The 18,312-nt window shown below is 43.0% G+C and overlaps 1 protein-coding gene across 7 annotated transcripts in view; it reads right to left on the reverse strand.

Moving 5' to 3' along the window:
* LOC105484751 (kelch like family member 12) overlaps positions 1-18,312 on the reverse strand; it is a 38,329-nt gene that overhangs the window by 1,581 nt on the left and 18,436 nt on the right. For all 7 annotated transcript variants that reach the window (XR_011612793.1, XM_071078223.1, XM_071078230.1 and 4 more), the window contains 6 exons: positions 16,495-16,609; positions 4,231-4,337; positions 2,820-3,015; positions 1,889-2,047; positions 1,479-1,577; positions 536-722 (listed from right to left, as the gene is read on the reverse strand). Coding sequence is in view for 6 of the 7 variants with exons in the window: in XM_071078223.1 (XP_070934324.1) it covers positions 536-722; positions 1,479-1,577; positions 1,889-2,047; positions 2,820-3,015; positions 4,231-4,337; positions 16,495-16,609 (863 nt within the window). In the remaining variant the exon portion in view is untranslated. The remainder of the gene's footprint in view (positions 1-535; positions 723-1,478; positions 1,578-1,888; positions 2,048-2,819; positions 3,016-4,230; positions 4,338-16,494; positions 16,610-18,312) is intronic.

Here is an 18,312-nt window from a genome sequence, read left to right on the forward strand (position 1 = left end):
ATGCAGTGGCACGTGCCTGTAATCCCAACTATGCAGGAGGCTGAGGTAAGAGGATTGCTTAAGTCCAGGAGGGAATTTGAGAACAGCCTAGGCAACATGGTGAGACCCCGTCTCAATAAAATTTAAAGAAAGAAAGAAATTCGCCTTCTATTCCTTTCCACACAAGTCCTTCATTAAGGCTGCCACTGGAGGCCAGGCATGGTGACTCTCGCCTGTAATCCTAGCACTTTAGGAGGCTGAGGTGGGAGGACTGCTTAAGCCCAGGAGTTGGAGACCAGCCTAGGCAACATAAAAAACTAGTCTGGCACAGTGGCATGCACCTGTGGTCCCAGCTACTCTACTCAGACTCCAGCCTGGGTGACAGAGCAAGACTCTGTCTCTAAAAACTAAAAAAAATCTAATAAAAAATATCAGGTTGCCACTGGAGATATCTACCCCTACCCAAGTCTTGTCTCCATCCAAAAATGAGGATCAGATCACATAGACTCTTGGCTCTGGCTACATATTGAGTCTGGATTAGTTTCTAAATCCTCACCCTGCAATTGCATAGAGTCTCCCCCGAAGCACTGTGGCCCCTACATAGCATCGTGGAGTGGTCATACTGGTGACAGTTGTCCAGGAATCAGTGCGAATGTTGTATGCTTCAACGGAAGAAAGGTGGGCTGTACCATCAAATCCCCCCACCACATAAATATGGTCATTCAGCAGGGCTACTCCTGCACCTGGGGAAAATGAAGGCATTAGCAAACGAATGGTACTAAGCCTAGAATCTGAATTACAGAAATAAACTATCGTCACTAATGACTAGCTGAGTTCTAGAGTAGATGAGAGATATGGACTGGGTCCATACGGGCCTAGAATAATCTAGTCCAGCACAAGTTATTCCACCTATAAACCCTTTGGCTTGGACTTGAAATGATAAAAGGTAAGTAACAATTGTTCTCCTTACTTTCATTAACTCAGAGCCCAACCCTTCTAATTAGGAGAAAGGGAGGAAGAGGAAAAAAAAGGCAGCAATAAAGGTTGATGGAGGGAAAGGAGTTGTGATTATGCTTCTGAAGCAATTTTTACCCAGAATAAGTAAACCAGAACGGCACAGTGTTTTCTCCTTTTCTACATCCCAGCCTGCTCCACTTCAAAAAGTTCTCGGTGAAGGTAAGTAGCTACTCTTTTGTCCTTATGCATTAGAGACTTTATTTAACATTTATTTAACATGTACTACACAGACAAAATTGTACTAGATATTCTAAAAAGCAGGGAGAGAACAAAAGACATGAAGGCTTTTGCTTACAAATGTATAATCTAGTTGTTAAGTATCAACTGTCTTTATCTTCACTAATATTTAGAGAAAACAGAGATAAGGAGGAGAGCAGAATCTCATTTTTACATTAATCTACAGTTTGCCCCATGCACCACCATTATATATGCAAATGTCTGACAGTACCATCTATTGTCCCTTCCCTCAGATCTAGTCTTACCAGAACGCTTGGTGGCCATTGGTGTAACATTAGTCCAATGTCCTGTATGAGGGTCATATTTCTCAACGGAATTTAAGATATTCAAGCCGTCATATCCTCCTGGAAGACAGAGATCATTCCAGAAAGAGTGGTAAATCCTCATGCCCATTTCTGGTCGGTCTTTCTCTGAGTGCTTCAACTAACTATTTTAGTTTCAATTTTCCCCCAAGAGTTCCATAAGAGAAATCTGACAGTACCCTACTTTCTGCTTATAAGAAAAAGATAATCCCAATTAATGGAAAATATATTAACACACACCAGGGTTTTAGTTGAAGGGAAGTCTATGAACTTCATCCTAGTAAAAAGGAATCCTTACTCACAGTCCACTACCCATTGAGTTCTCTCCCATTCCTGCATCCCAGACTCGATACCTAGACAGTAGATCACTCCGCTGGCCACTACGAGTCCGGCACCTTCCCGAGCTGTCTGCATATCTCCCAGCATGCTCCACTGGTCAATGTTTGGATCATACCGCTCCATACTGGTGTGACGCCTGCTTCCGTCAAAGCCCCCAGAGACATAGATCATATCTGCTCAGAATAAACAAATTACAGACTATTAGAGAATGACAGATTTCTAAGAACTCTTTCCTCTACAAATTTTACAAGGATTCTTTAAAAGTCTGGGAGCAAAAACAAAGTATTTTTTAATGAGATAAGTCAATTAAGTTTTATAGACAAGGAAGACATCCAAAAAGAATGGGGTAAAATAAAATCCTTAAAAGCATTCAAAGACCACCTGGGAGTTTGCAAAAATACAACTAGTGCCAGTTCCCCACCTAGCACGTTGGAACTTGATTTGCCAACTTTGTAGTCAGTACTGAAACATCCATGAATATCGAACAGCTTCTATTACACTGATATTTGTGAAAGCAAAAAGGAATATTTGTCAGCTGGGCACAGTGGCTCACACCTGTAATCCCAGCACCTTGGGAGGCCGAGGCGGGTGAATCACTTGAGCTCAGGAGTAAGACATCAGCCTGGGCAACATGGCGAAACCCTGTCTCTACTAAACATACAAAAAAATAGCTGGGCATGGTGGTGCATGCCTATAGTCCCAGCTACTCAGGAAGCTGAGGTGGGAGGATCGCTTGAGCTTGGGGAGGTTGAGGCTGCAGTGAGCCGTGATCGTGCCACTGCACTCCAGCCTGGGCAACAAAGAGAGACCCTATCTCAAATAATAGTAACATTTGACCTTAATTTTTTCTCCATATTTCATGCTCCTGCCAGACAACAGGAGAGGTTAAAAACCCTGGTCCAGCCACAGTAAGATGGAAATAATTGCCCTGCACATCCAGCCTACCTCCCAGGGTGGTGGCTCCAGCAAGACCTCGTCGGACATTCATAGGGGCCACAGAATACCAGACCCCATCCTCATCTGCTGTGTAGTCTAGACATTCCACTGAACTAAGGCGGGAACGGCCATCATAGCCACCAATGACGTAGATCCGGTCATGTAGGGACACTGAGGCCACATAACGTCTCTTACGAGTGATGCTCTATGGATTTGGAGAGAAGAGGTACAGAGCATTTCAGTTAGGCAAGTTTTAGGCCTTACCTTTTGCTATCTTCCCTGTTGCATCTGCACACCTCTATGCTTCTTCACCTGTTATCATGAACCCTCCCTGAGTGGTTCATCCTCAAGTGGCTCCCAAATAGCTATCTACTGAACGAAATGCTTGTGGTGCTCTTAAAGATACAAGCTTTCTGCACATCTGCCTCTTTCCAAGGCTTCCAAAAGATGTAACAGCCTTCTGTTATCCAGTATCTGACTCCTTTCTTTTCCATAAGGCACTGGGCTAAGAGACTGATATCCTTCCATAAAGTGGAAAAGTATTCCCACACTGCTATCAAAGGGCCAGGATTTATTACAAGAACCTTAAAAGGTAGGAGGGTTGGATTTCCATGTTTTCTTAGAAAGTACTATTGTTCATTTAGCACTGAAAGAGACATGCTGAGGAAGACAAACTTTTTTTTTTTTTTTCCTGAGTTGGGATCTCACTGTCACCCAGGCTGGAGTGCAGTGGCACAATCACAGCTCACTGCAACCTTGAACTCCTGGGCTCAAGCAATCCTCTGCCACAGCCTCCCAAGTAGCTAAGGACTACAGGCATGCACCACCATGCCTGGCTAATTTTTTTGTTTACTTTTTTGTAGAGACAGAGTCTCACCATATTGCCCAGGCTGGTCTTGAACTCCTGGCCTCAAGGGATCCTCCCATCTCAGCTTCCCAAAAGGCTGGGATTACAGGTGTGAGCTACCACGCCCAGCCCAAACTTAGCTCAACTGAACACTAGGTTCAATTACACACAATTTAACATTCAGTTCAGTTTAACACAGCATGACCAATGAAATGTGCTGGGAATTATACAGACAGCTTGGAAAGGCACCTAACTAGTGGTGGCCATCTGAGTTTACCTTGACACAGGGCCACTGACATTACTAAGGCATAATCTTCTAATCTAAACAGTCAAAAACTGTTTAGTGAGTACCTACTATGTGCACAAGACTGCTGTAAGAAACATGATCCTGTTATTAGGCTTTTCTACTCTTAAGGCTGGATTAGCTACGATCTGGAGCCAGAGACTAAGGACATTTAAGCTCCCTCCCAACGAATGGCTTTTCTACTCCTAAGGCTGGATTAGCTATGATCTGGACCCAGAGACTGAGGACATTTAAGCTCCCTCCCAACGAATGGTTTCACCATTATTTACTGGCAAAAAGCTCCACTCCTGAGTCTTGGGGTCATATTTCTCTACCACGTCGATGGGAGACTGCTGGCTTCCGAAGCCCCCAACCACCAAAAGCACTTCATTGGCTCCTGAAGACAAAGGCAGAAAAAAGATGGGTTAGTTCAGCATTCCTGGATGGGTAACTAGTCACAGGGAAGTGTCAACAGAAACAGTTCTAGGATGTCTTGTTTTATGTGACTGAGGGATGCAATCTGAAATGGGAGATAATCATAAGGCTGTCGAATGGGGAGTTATTTCTCCTTGAGGCTGTAGCTCTCAAGTCTCTGAAACTTAAATTTCTGGACAACATTAAAACTCTAGAAAGCAAACTTCAACATGACACTGCACCATTTCTTTTTTTTTTTTTTTTTTTTTTGGAGACAGAGTTTCACTCTTGTTGCCCAAGCTGGAGTGCAATGGCACAATCTCGGCTCACCACAACCTCCACCTCCTGGGCTCAAGTGATTCTCCTGCCTCAGCCTCCCAAGTAGCTGGGATTACAGGCATATGCCACCATGCCTGGCTAATTTTGTATTTTTAGCAGAGATGGGGTTTCTCCACGTTGGTCAGGCTGGTCCTGAACTCCCGACCTCAGGTGATCTGCCAGCCTCAACCTCCCAAAGTGCTGGGATTACAGGCGTGAGCCACCGTGCCCGGCAACACTGCACCATTTCAACCTATTGAGATGACTGGCTGACATAATACTTGAGGTCTTAAGTGCAGGTGAGAGGCTAAAGGCACTCTCTGTACTTCTCAGCCTGAAAAAACCCAAATTGGGAGGGTTTTTTTGTTGTAATAGGGAAAGAACTCTCCTAACCTTGTCACAAAAAAAAGCTGCATGTTGAAACTTAGGATCCAAGTGATGGATTTAAAGTCTCTTTTTCTGAATTGAGAAAGGGTCTCGCTATATTGCCCAGGCTGATCTCAAACTCCTAGCCTAAAGTGATTCTCCTGCCTCAGCCTCCCAAAGTGCTGGGATTACAGGAATGAGCCACTGTGCCTGGCCTAAAATCTCTTTTTCATGAACATTTCCTTCTCCAATGTAGTCAACTATATGATCATATTCCCTGCCAATTCATCAAAACCACAAGGCAACAAAAGACTAGAGTTTTAAAGGAAAAGTCTTTTTCTCTATTTTCCCAAAGAAGCTATTCTGACAGCCTTTATATCTTCCCCTTCCCCTAAGGCCTTACTCTGATAAAATACTTCCTACCCTGGCTCTTGGAGACAGGGTCTTGCTATATTGCCCAGGCTGGTCTCAAACTCCTGGCCTCAAGCGATATTTCTGCCTTGGCCTACCAAGTAGCTGGGGTTACAGGTATGAGCCACAGCACCTGGCTTGGCTTTTTTCAAAGAGCAAAGTCTCTTTGAGAAAATCCCCTGTGCATGTGCTCCATTAGAACTCATGGAGAGAACAGTTAGCTGGAGCTTTGGAAAATTCAATCACTAGGAAGCATCTAGGAGACCAAAGTGATCTTACAAGTAACCTGGACTTGAAAGAGCAAATGTAGTACCTTGAAGCTGACAGGAAACACAGATAAACCCCTAATGAAGTAATGGATTTGACAATTATCATCAATTGCTGGGTTAGAATCATTATTTCAAAAGCTAACATATTACTATGAGACATTGTGTGCTTCCTAATGGTGATGAATAGGAAGGACCACACTACCATCTAATGAGTCTTTTTTCTAAAAAATTGAGGCTGACTCTTAACAACCCTCTAGTCCAACCACTAGTTTACAGGCAATACATAGGAGAAGAACATGTTAAATGACACTATAAAGATGCCAACAGCAAAGTCCAGAATGTGGGAGATTCTACAGGTCGAATAGCTTGTTTTCTTCAAGAAATAAATTGATTAGTAAAAACCAAAACAGGATGGAAACACTTTGTATTAAAAAGAGACTGAAAAGAGACATGAAATCACTAGCAACGTGTGGACTTTGTCTGGCTCCTGATTTGAACAACGTAAGTACTCAAAAACAAACAACAAAAAATTATGGAAAAAAAGTTACACAAACACGTACTTATGACAATAAGGAACTGTGTGATTTTAAACAGTGATAATGGCATTCTAGATGTGTCAAAAATTTTATCCTTTTTAGAGACACACGTGGAAGTATGACACATAGTGATGGAATTATATCCAGTCTGGAATTTGCTTCAAAATAGCCTGGGCACAGTGGCTCACGCCTGTAATCCCAACACTTTGGGAGGCCAAGGCTGCCAGATCACTTGAGGTAAGGAGTTCGAGACCAGCCTAGCCAACAAGGCAAAACCCCGTCTCTACTAAAAATACAAAAATTATCTGAGTGTGGTGGTGCACACCTGAAATCTCAACTACTCGGGTGGCTCAGGTACAAGAATGCTTGAACTCGGGAAGTGAAGCTTGTAGTGAGCTGAGATGGCGCCACTACACTCCAGCCTGGGCCACAAGGCGAAACTCCATCTCAAAAAAAAAAAAAGCTATGTGTTGATAATTGTTAAAATTGAGTGATGGGTATGGGGGATCATTGTATTACTGTTTTTTATGTTTGAGATTTTTCTTAATAAAACATATACACCCACACATAAACCGTGGAGTTTTTCTAAGAGGACACTTGTCTTATGTACTTGCCAAATAAAGTGGACCCTCTCCAAAGTAAGCCAGCAAGTAGGTCTCAGGAGTCAGCTCCTTCGAAAATGAAAGCATGGCCAGGCGCGGTGGCTCACGCCTATAGTCTCAGCACTTTGGGAGGCTGAAGCAGGTAGATCATCTGAGGTCAGGAGTTCAAGACCAGCCTGGCTAACATGGCGAAACCCCGTCTCTACTAAAAATACAAAAATTAGCCGGGTGCGGTGTGCGCACCTGTAATCTTAGCTGCTTGGGAGGCTGAGGCAGGAGAATCACTTGAACCCAGGAGGCAGAGGTTGCAGTAAGCCGAGATCGCGCCACTGCACTCCAGACTAGGCAATAGAGCAAGACTCCATCTCAAAAAAAAAAAAAAAAAAAAAAAAATTCAAAGCATATGAATGAAGGGTTCTTTAGTGATTGAACTCACTTATGTCTGCCTAAGAGTACTTCAAATTGGGAGAAGCCAGGACCACAAGTTATTTGTTTTTTCTTTGGGAACACTATTCCCCTACATATTCCTTTTTCTTACTCCACCTCTTCTCTTCCTGACTGGAATAGACAAGGTAAGCGTGATCCTTTTATCCAGACACATTTCCCATGTAGATGAATATGATGCCAGCAGATGATATATGTATGAATAAAAATTCCCACACCAACCAAGAGGTATTTCCTGTGCTATGCAAATTTTAAAGTTTTCTCCTGATTTTTCAGCTCTTATTTCTGTTGCTTTATATGACTCCCTGCCCCACCCTGCCAACCAAAAATATATATATATATATGTATGAAGAGGTCAGATACAGTGGCTCATGACTATAATCCTAGCACTTTGGGAGGCCAACGTGGGCAGATTTCTTGTGCCCAGGGGTTCAAGGACACTTTGGGTAACATGGTAAGACTCCTATATCTAAAAAAAATAGCCAGGTGTGGTAGCAAATGCCTGTAGTTCCGCTCCTCCTGAGCCTGACATGGGAGGATCACTTAAGCCCAGGAGGTTAAGGCTGCAGTGAGCAAGGTTGTTCCACTGCACTTTAGCCTGGGGAACAGAGTGAGAACTTGTCTCAAAAAATAAAGTAACATAAAATAAAGAAGGCTGGGAGCAGTGGCTCATGCCTGCAATCACAGCATTTTGGGAGGCCGAGGCGGATGGATCACTTGAGGTCAGGAGTTCGAGGCCAGCCTGGCTAACATGGTGAAACCCCGTCTCTATGAAAAATATAAAAATTAGCCAGGAGTGGTGGCACACACCTGTAGTCCCAGCTACTCGGGAGGGTGAGGCACAAGAATCACTTGAACCTGGGAGATGCAGGTTGCAGTGAGCAGAGATTGCACCACTGTACCCCAGCCTAGGTAACACAGCAAGACTCTGTCTAAAAAAACTAAATACAAATACAATACAAAAATTAGCCAGGTGTGGTGGTGTGTGTTTGTAGTCCCAGCTACTCTGGAGGCTGAGGAAGGAGAATCGCTTGAACCTAGGAGGTGGAGGTTGCAGTGAGCTGAGATCACGCCACTGCACTCCAGCCTGGGTGACAAAGCAAGAATGTCTCAAAAATAAAATAAAATAAAATAAAAACCCCTCTCTTTCTTGATATTTCATTCAGGTACCTTTTGAAGGGTGGGAGAAAATAAGTAGAAAGGAAATAGATTATAATAAAAACCCAGAGAACGGACAGTACTTCTTGTTGGCTGAAATTTTCCCAATAAACATTCTGGTAACTATATGTCTACGGTGGAACTTGGTAAGAGGTGTTGGTGTGATTTGCAAAGGAGTTTGTTTTGTTTTGTTTAAAAGACAGGGACTTCCTCTGTCACCTAGGCTGGAGTGTAGTGGCACAATCTCAGCTCACCACAGCATCGACCTTCCAGGCTCAAGCAATCCTCCTACCTCAGCCTCCCGAGTAGCTGGGAGCACAGTGTGTGCCACCAAACCCAGCTTTTTTTTTTTTTTTTTTTTTTTTTTTTAATTTTTTACAGAGAGGAGGTCTCACTATGTTGCTCAGGCTGCTCTCTTAACTCCTGAAGCTCAAGCCATGCTCCTGCTTTGGCCTCCCAAAGTGCTGGGATTACAGACATAGGTTTTATGGCTCTAAATGGCTGGGATCCTTCGATCACTGATTCTCAAACTTCTTTGCTGTGAAGGACTCTCTTCATTGTTTTCCCCTGACAGATCCTGTGTTTTGACAGACTGTCTACCAAAGTGAGTTTAAGTAATTAACTTCCCCAGCAACTGCCAACAGAGCTTCTGATAACTATGAGAGCAACAGTGTTTCACACTGAATGGATACAATGTTAGCTAAATCTGAAGTCTTTATTTTGCCTGTTCAGCTTTTTCTAGCACAAAAATGATTTTTAGAATATTTAAAAATAACTCAAGGACTAGTATAATCACCATCCCCACTCACATATTACCCCTCCCTGTTAAAAAGACTTGAAAAGTTTTTTCCTTGTGATTATAAAACATATAATATACATTTTTACTGCTAAAAAACTTGGAAAATACAGACAAGTATTATGAAAAAAATTACCCACAGTTCCACAATACAAAGACACACCAAAATATAACATAATTTCCTTCCAGCCTTGTTTCTACACATTTATAAAACACAAATGGGGGCCTGGCACAGTGGCTCGCACCTGTAATCCCAGCTTTGGGAGGCTGAGGCAGGTGGATCACGAAGCCAGGAGTTTAAGACCAGCCTGGCCAACGTGGTGAAACCCCATCTCTGGTGAAAATACAAAAATTAGCCGGACGTGGTGGCACGTGCCTGTAATCCCAGCTACTCGGGAGGTTGAGGCAGGAGAATTGCTTGAACTCGGGAAACAGAGATTGCAGTGAGCCAAGATTGCACCATTGCACTCCAGCCTGGGTGACAGAACAAGACTCCATCAAAAAACAAAAACAAAAACAAAAAAAATCCAAAAATAAACAAACAAAAAACCCCACAAATGTGACCATATTATATTATATGCTGATGTTTTTCATTTTCCAAATACATGAATAAGTCTTTTAGTACATGGTTATAATATTCTTAGGCATTTCGGGGTTCATAATTTTGGGTTATAAACAATTTATTTTCTTTTTAGATACAAGGTCTTGCTCTGTTGCCCAGGCTGGAGTGCACTGGTGTAATCATGGCTCACTGCAGCCTCAGCCTTGACCTCCTGGCTCAAGCATCCTCCCAGCCTCCCACTTCAGCTTCCCTAGTAGCTGGGACCACTAATTTTTTTCTTTTCTTTTCTTTTCTTTTTTTTGAGACAGAGTCTTACTCTGTGGCCCAGGATGGAGTGCAGTGGTGTGATCTCGGCTCACTGCAACCTCTGTCTCCTGGGCTAAAATGATTCTCCTGCCTCAACCTCCCCAGTAGCTAGGATTACAGGCGTGTGTTACCATGCCTGGCTAATTTTTATATTTTTAGTAGAGACAGAGTTTCACCCAGTTGGCCAGGCTGGTCTTGAATTCCTGGGCTCCATCGCCCACCTCAGCCTCTCAAAGTGCTGGGATTACAGGTATGAGCCACTGCTCTTGGCCCTGTCTCATGCATTCTTATGAGCTCTTTACACACAAATGGTTTTAACCCTTTAACGCTTTACTTATTTATCTATTTGTTGTTGTTGTTGTTGTTGTTGAGACAGAGTCTCGCTTTGTCGCCCAGGCTGGGGTGCAGTGGCCAGATCTCAGCTCACTGCAAGCTCCGCCTCCCGGGTTTACACCATTCTCCTGCCTCAGCCTCCCGAGTAGCTGGGACTACAGGCGCCCGCCACCTCGCCCGGCTAGTTTTTTGTATTTTTTAGTAGAGACGGGGTTTCACCATGTTAGCCAGGATGGTCTCGATCTCCTGACCTCGTGATCTGCCCGTCTCGGCTTCCCAAAGTGCTGGGATTACAGGCTTGAGCCACCGCGCCCGGCCTTATCTATCTATTTATGAGATAAGAGTTTTGCTCTTGTTGCCTAGGCTGGAGTGCAATGGCGCGATCTTGGTTCACTGCAATCTCCACCTCCCGGGTTCTAGCGATTCTCCTGAGTAGCTGGGATTACAGGCATGTGCCACTACGCCCAGCTAATTCTGTAGTTTTAGTAGAGACGGGATTTCTCCATTTGGTAAGGCTGGTCTCGAATTCCTGACCTCTGGTGATCTGCCTGCCTCAGCCTCCCAAAGTGCTGGGATTACAGGCGTGAGCCACTCTGCTGGCCAACCCTTTAACCCTTTAACCCTTTAAAGGGTTGTTCCAAACCTATGTTCCTAATTTGTCATAATTTTGTATATTTTTTTTATTCAAATATGTTTTTATTCTTTGTCATTTCTTCCACTATTTTGTGCCTAGAAAGTCTTTCTCCTCCAGAAGAACTCCTAAGGTTTTAATGTTTTAACCCTAAGTTGGAGACCAATACTTAAACAATCTGACTCGTGTAAAAAAAAGTTAATGAAAGAGTCAATCCAGAAAGAAGCCTGTTTGTTCTCTGCCAATGATGGAGTACTTGTTAAGTGAGATTTTTATCTTTTTAATGAGAAAACCTTGTCTAGGACATCTGACAAGAACAGTGTGAAAAAGCACATTTCTAAAACTGAAGAACCTGGCAGTGGCATGGTCATTATTTTTAGGAGGGGAAGGGGAGTGTGTGTATGCCGTGATACGTTTTAGAGGAATAGGTGCTGTGATACGCTGTTAGAGGAACAGGGCAGATGCAGGACTGCTAAATAACAGGGTTCAGAGACTCACATTTCCATTTGCATTGATCTTTAGTTCAAAAAAGGAGACAGCCACAAATTAGAAAAGCAATTTCCATTATATCTTCTTTGAGACAGTAATGGGTAAGGTTAATAACTAAAAATCCCTTATTTGGCAGACTATTTTAACTTGGCTGTCAATTTAATTTCCTTCTGCTGTATGCAGAAGAGTCATTATCCTGGTAGCTGGTTTAGCAGCCAATATGATAGAGATGGGTAGAGGACATGATGGTAAGAACAATCTACTTTCTAAGGCAATAACAAAGCGATACTAAGCATCTAATTGGAAACTGCTTCAGCATTTCCCTTCTAGAACTTCTGAAAAATAACCTCAAGACTATGAAGATAGTAGATTCACAGTCTAATCCTTTAACGTCAGGGGAATAAGCAAGTTCTCTAACCAAGCAGAAGCCCCTTTTGCTGCCTGTTCAGAGATACGCAGGAAATGTACCTTCAAAGAATCTTCTGGGTTTACTGATTCACAAAAATTTTCATTAGCTTTTAGTTCAATTTAATAAGCAAATAATGAGACTATCATGCAAAAAGGAAACATTTTTCTATGTTGGAAAGTACCTTAGTGATTGAACGTTAACTCTCTTGATATAAAGAACTGGAAACCCAGAGAAGTTAAAGGACTTGTCCAACAGCAAGTTACCAGAGTGAGTGACGGACACGGGAGTAAAAATAAAAGTAAGCAAAATGTCTTATCTCCTAGTGCCAGGTTCTTTCCACTACGTCACTGGCTTTCATGGTATAGGTTGAGTAACCCTTATCTGAAATGCTTAGGACAAGAAGTGCTTCAGATTTCAGACATTTTTGGATTTTTGTAATATCTGCATTATTTATTTGCATAACTATTTGCACATCCCTAATTCAGAAACCCCAAATTCAAAACGCTTCAATGAGCATTTCCTTTGAGCATTACGTTGGCACTCAAAGTTTTAGATTTTGGAGCATTCTGAATTTCAGATTAGGGATACTCAACCCAAATTTTTTTTTTTTTTTTTTTTTGAGACAGAGTCTTGCTCTGTCGCTCAGGCAGGAGTGCAGTGGCGTGATCTTGGTTCACTGCAGGCTCTGTCTCCTGGGTTCAGGCCATTCTCCTGTCTTAGCCTCCTGAGTAGCTTGGACTACAGGAGCCCACCACCACGCCCGGCTAATTTTTTTTTTTTTTTTTTTTGTATTTTTAGTAGAGACGGGGTTTCACTGTGTTAAGCAGGATGGTCTCGATCTCCTGATCTCGTGATCCACCCGCCTCGGCCTCCCAAAGTGCTGGGATTACAGGCGTGAGCCACCGCACCCGGCCACCCAATCTGATTTTTAAAAATAATAATAATTTTTTAAAAAACAAAAGTAGGCCGGGCGCAGTGGCTCACGCCTGTAATCCCATCCAGCACTTTGGGAGGCCGAGGTGGGCGGATCACGAGGTCAGGAGATTGACACCATCCTGGCTAACAGGGTGAAACCCTGTCTCTACTAAAAACACAAAAAATTAGACGGGCGCTGTGGCGGGCACCTGTAGTCCCAGCTACTCGAGAGGGAGGCAGGAGAATGGCGTGAACCCAGGAGGCGGAGCTTGCAGTGAGCCGAGATCGTGCCACTGCACTCCAGCCTGGGCGACACAGTGAGACTCCATCTCAAAAAAAAAAAAAAAAAAAAAAAAACAAAAAATTAGCCAAGCATGGTGGCACACACCTGTAATTCCAGCTACTTGGGAGGCTGAGGCAGGAGAATCACTTGAACCTAGGAGGCAGAGGTTGCAGTGAGCAAAGATTATGCCACTGCACTCCAGCCTGGGTAACAAGAGCAAAACGCCATCTCAAAAAAAAAAAAAAAAAGTTCCTACCCTGGGAGGAAAGGGAGAATTGGGAGTTATTGTTTAATGGGTACAGAGTTTCAGTCTCGTTAAGATGAAAAGAGAGATTGATTGTATAACAACGTAAGTGTATTTAACATGATTCAACTGTACATGTAAAAATGGTTAAGATGCTAAATTTTACGCTAAATATATTTAATTTATTTATTTTGAGATGGAGTGCAATGGCACAATCTCGGCTCACTGCAACCTCCGCCTCCCAGGTTCAAGTGAGTCTCCTGCCTCAGCCTCCGAAGTAGCTGGGATTACAGGTGTGTGCCACCATACTCTGCCAATTTTTGTATTTTTAGTACAGATGGGGTTTTGCCATGTTGGCCAGGCTGGTCTCAAACTACTGACCTCAAGTGATCTGCCCACCTTGGCCTCCCAAAGTGCTGAGACACAGTGCCTGGTCTGTTACATATATTTTACAAAAAAGAAAAAAAGACTTCCATCCAGAAGGTATACAAATATTTTCCTATAATTTCTTCTAATATTTTCATAGTTTTTCAACATTCAGTCCTTCAGTCTATCTTGTGTTGATATGTATCTTTGTATGAAGCATATGAAACACAGATCACATTTTGTCATCTTGCAGTAATAGAAAATACCATCAACAATGCCCTTTCTAAAAGTTCTCTTTTTAAAATACAGTATCTTTGAGTGGTAAGATTATAGATGATTTTTATTTATTTTTTGGTTCTCTGTATTTCTAAAGTTCTACATTGAACATACAGTACTTATGCCATTAAAAAATATAGGGGAGCTAGCCACGCATGGTGGCTCATGCCTGTAATCCCAGCACTTTGGGAGGCCGAGGTGGGTGGATCAATTGCAGCCAGGAGTTTGAGACCAATCTGGTCAACATGGAGAAACCCTGTCTCTACTAAAAATACAAAAATTAGCTGGGGATGGTGGCAGTCGCCTGTTGTCCCACCTACTCGGGAGGCTGAGGCACAAGAATTGCTTGAACCTGGGAGAGGTTGTAGTGAGCCAAGATTGCTCCACTGCACTCCAGCCTGGGTGGCAGAGCAAGACTGTCTCAAAAAAAAAAAAAAAATTATATATATATATATATATATATGGGACAACTGTAATCCCAGCACTTTGGGAGGCCAAAGCAGGTGAACTGTTTGAGTCCAGGAGTTCAAGACCCAGCCTGGGCAACAAAGGAAGGCTCTGTCTCTACAAAAGAATACAAAAATTAGCCAGGCATAGTGGCCGGTGCCTGTGGTCCCAGCTACTTGGGAGGCTAAGGTATGAAGACTGCTTGAGTCCAGGAGGCTAAGGCTGCAGTGAACCGAGATCATGCCACTGCACTCCACCCTGGGCAACATAGTGAGACCCCATTTCTATTAGAAAAAATAAAATATAGGGGATAAATCACCATTCTACCTAAATCCATCAGTGAGCTGCTTAATTATCAACACCTTAGCATGCATGATGAGTCCTCAGTCAGATAAAAGGAAACAATAAAACAAAATACCACCCCATACATATAGAGTAATTCATAACTTATAAAATGCTTTTATACATTATACACCTAGGCTCTTGGTACAGTGAAGCAGAGAGAATAGGAAATGTAAAGTATGGTAAATATCTGAGTACTTAGTGTGTGCCAGCTATAGTGTTAGGTATCTTATATACATTATCTCATTTAATCCTCCCAACAGCTCATTGAGATAAGACACTAACTCTCATCTTAGTGGTAGATGCATAGGCTCAGATAAATTGATATCTTGCCCAACCAGTCACTGCTGGGGCTTGGATGTGAACGTAGATCTATTTGCTAATAGCTAATACACATAGTGCCAAGAACTGTATTAAGGCTTTACATAAATAACTTTATTTACTTTTCATAACAATGTTACAGGCAGGTGCTATGATGATTCCAGATGAGGCAACTGAAGCACACAGAGGTTAAGGTTCCTGCCCAAGTTAATATACCTAGTACGAGGTAAACTGGTACCTACACTGACAGTCACTGCCAAAACCCATGTACTTTCTACCATACTGGGCTCCTTTTCTTCCTCTCTTCATTCCGGAATGGAAAAACCACACAAGGGGAAGTGAAGAGGTAGGTGGAAGCACTACGTGGCACTAAAATTATCTGATTCACAGAATCTAAATAATATTGACAAAAAATTGTAACATGTTATGTAATGCTTGACAATGTATCAAGTGCTTTTAGATTTTATCTTATTTAATTTCCAAATGGTTATGTGAAGTAGATAGAGAAGATATCCTTGATTATAGGAAAGAAAACTTAGAGTGGTAAAGCGACTTGTCTGAGATGATAGAAGAAAAGATCTGAAACAAGGTCTCTGTACTTCTTTTTTTTTTTTTTTTTTTTTTTTTTTTTTGAGACGGAATATCGCTCTGTCGCCCAGGCTGGAGTGCAGTGGCTGGATCTCAGCTCACTGCAAGCTCTGCCTCCCGGGTTTAAGCCATTCTCCTGCCTCAGCCTCCCGAGTAGCTGGGACTACAGGTGCCCGCCACCTCGCTTGGCCAGTTTTTTTGTGTTTTTTAGTAGAGACGGGGTTTCACCGTGTTAGCCAGGATGGTCTCGATCTCCTGACCCCGTGATCCGCCCGTCTCAGCCTCCCAAAGTGCTGGGATTACAGGCTTGAGCCACCGCGCCCGGCTGTACTTCTTATAGAGTGTTATTTTCAACTACGTTGTCACCTGCAAGAAGTAGCTGGGGCCGGGCGAGGTGGCTCAAGCCTGTAATCCCAGCACTTTGGGAGGCCGAGACGGGCGGATCACGAGGTCAGGAGATCGAGACCATCCTGGGTAACACAGTGAAACCCCGTCTCTACTAAAAATACAAAAACTTAGCCGGGCGAGGTGGCAGGCGCCTGTAGTCCCAGCTACTCGGGAGGCTGAGGCAGGAGAATGGCGTGAACCCGGGAGGCGGAGCTTGCAGTGAGCTGAGATCCGGCCACTGCACTCCAGCCTGGGTGACAGAGCAAGACTCCGTCTAAAAAAAAAAAAAAAAAAAAAGTAGCTGAAAAGCATGCCCTCATTCTGCCAAGGTATCAGCTTACCTAGGCGAGCCCTTGTCCTGGGTCCCTGCATCTGACTCCGAAGTTCAGGCCTCAGATGAAACTTCTTTGCTTCATCAACCAGATCCCTGCATTGTAAACTACAGCGGATGAAAGGCTGAAATACAGCAGACAGTAGAGTGAGGCACAGGGGATACCTATAATACTATAAGAGTACAAATGGCACATGCAAAGAATTAACTTCTGACTAGAGAAAACCAGTTTCCAAAGCCCTGTGATTCCAGGAGTACTGCTGGTAGTAACTATACTCTGAGTTTCCAGAATGATTTTTAAAATTTACTTGAAAAATAGATAATATATGAGATGAATAAAAAATCAAATGACATAAACATGTATGTTGAGCAGTATTTCCCATCTATCTCAGTGCTTACATTTAACTATTTTTACATAGTTTGTACGCCCTTTCAGGGATTATGCAAACATAAGTACATAATAACTAATAAGAATTTTAAGGGGGAAACCAAAAAGATTGTTATTTTCTGGGTGACAGGAAGAATCGTATTTTGTCTGAAATATCTCCCCCACAGTCTTGTTGTAATTACCATGTCTGTTTTGGATAGCTCTGTACTAGACATCTTTCATTTGCCTCCCAACTTGCTCTGTACCCTTTCCCATTCTGTTCTCTGGCTCAGAAGACTGGCCTATATGAACTGTGTCAATAGGGCTTTCTATGCCTTCTAGCTTCTGGTTGGGATCAGCCCAACCAAAGGTCAAGGTTTCTCTCAAGGAAGTGACTCTCCATGATTCTCTTTCCTTTAAGGTTCTAGTAACCACTCCTCAACCTTGTCCCTTCGGGCTTAGGGGTTGCTAATAGCTTGTGTCCTAGATCCAGGTTATTTCATGGTCTTTTATTGTTTCTCTGAACTTGCACCTTTGTAAACAGCTTCTTTATTTTAAAAAACTCTTCTGGCCGGGCGCGGTGGCTCAAGCCTGTAATCCCAGCACTTTGGGAGGCCGAGACGGGCAGATCACGAGGTCAGGAGATCGAGACCATCCTGGCTGACACGGTGAAACCCCGTCTCTACTTTAAAAATACAAAAAACTAGCCAGGCGAGGTGGTGGGCGCCTGTAGTCCCAGCTACTCGGGAGGCTGAGGCAGGAGAATGGCGTGAACCCGGGAGGCGGAGCTTGCAGTGAGCTGAGATCTGGCCACTGCACGCCAGCCTGGGCGGCAGAGCGAGACTCCATCTCAAAAAAAAAGAAACAAAAAAAACAAAAAAAAACAACCTCTTCTAAAATTGTCCTGTTTTAGACTATATCATCTGTTTCCTGTTGGGACCCTAAAGGACACAGCTCTAATTAAATAGCACCTCTATTAACCTGAGCCAAGAAGTTCTCAGTTGAACTGGAAAGGAAAACAAACAATAAATAGTAGTAAACACTTATGTAGAAAGACATGGTTTTAAAAGCTTTCACATAGTTACTCAATGCTAACAATAACCTATGAGGAAGGTACTATTATCATCTCTGGTTTACAGATAAGAAAGCTGAGGCACAAATATATTAAGACATCTGCTAAAAGTTCACAGAATAAGTGGTGAATTTGGGATTTCAGGCCCCAGTGTGGTTCCAGAGTCTGTGTTCCTAACCACAATGTAAAGAACTGACACAAGGGATATGTGAATTGGTTGTAAGAAAGACAGAAATCACAAATAGGAGAAAAAGAGTTTCAGATGTGACACTAACCATCCTGCAACTTTTCTAATGTGAACAACTGAAGAACTGTTAGTAGTTAACTAAGAGATCTAGGACTGGGCCAGCAAGAGGAACTCTTTTGCTGGCTCACCTACATGTTATAAA

Source organism: Macaca nemestrina, chromosome 1 (genome assembly GCF_043159975.1).
Source record: "Macaca nemestrina isolate mMacNem1 chromosome 1, mMacNem.hap1, whole genome shotgun sequence".
NCBI classification, from domain to species: Eukaryota; Metazoa; Chordata; class Mammalia; order Primates; family Cercopithecidae; genus Macaca; species Macaca nemestrina.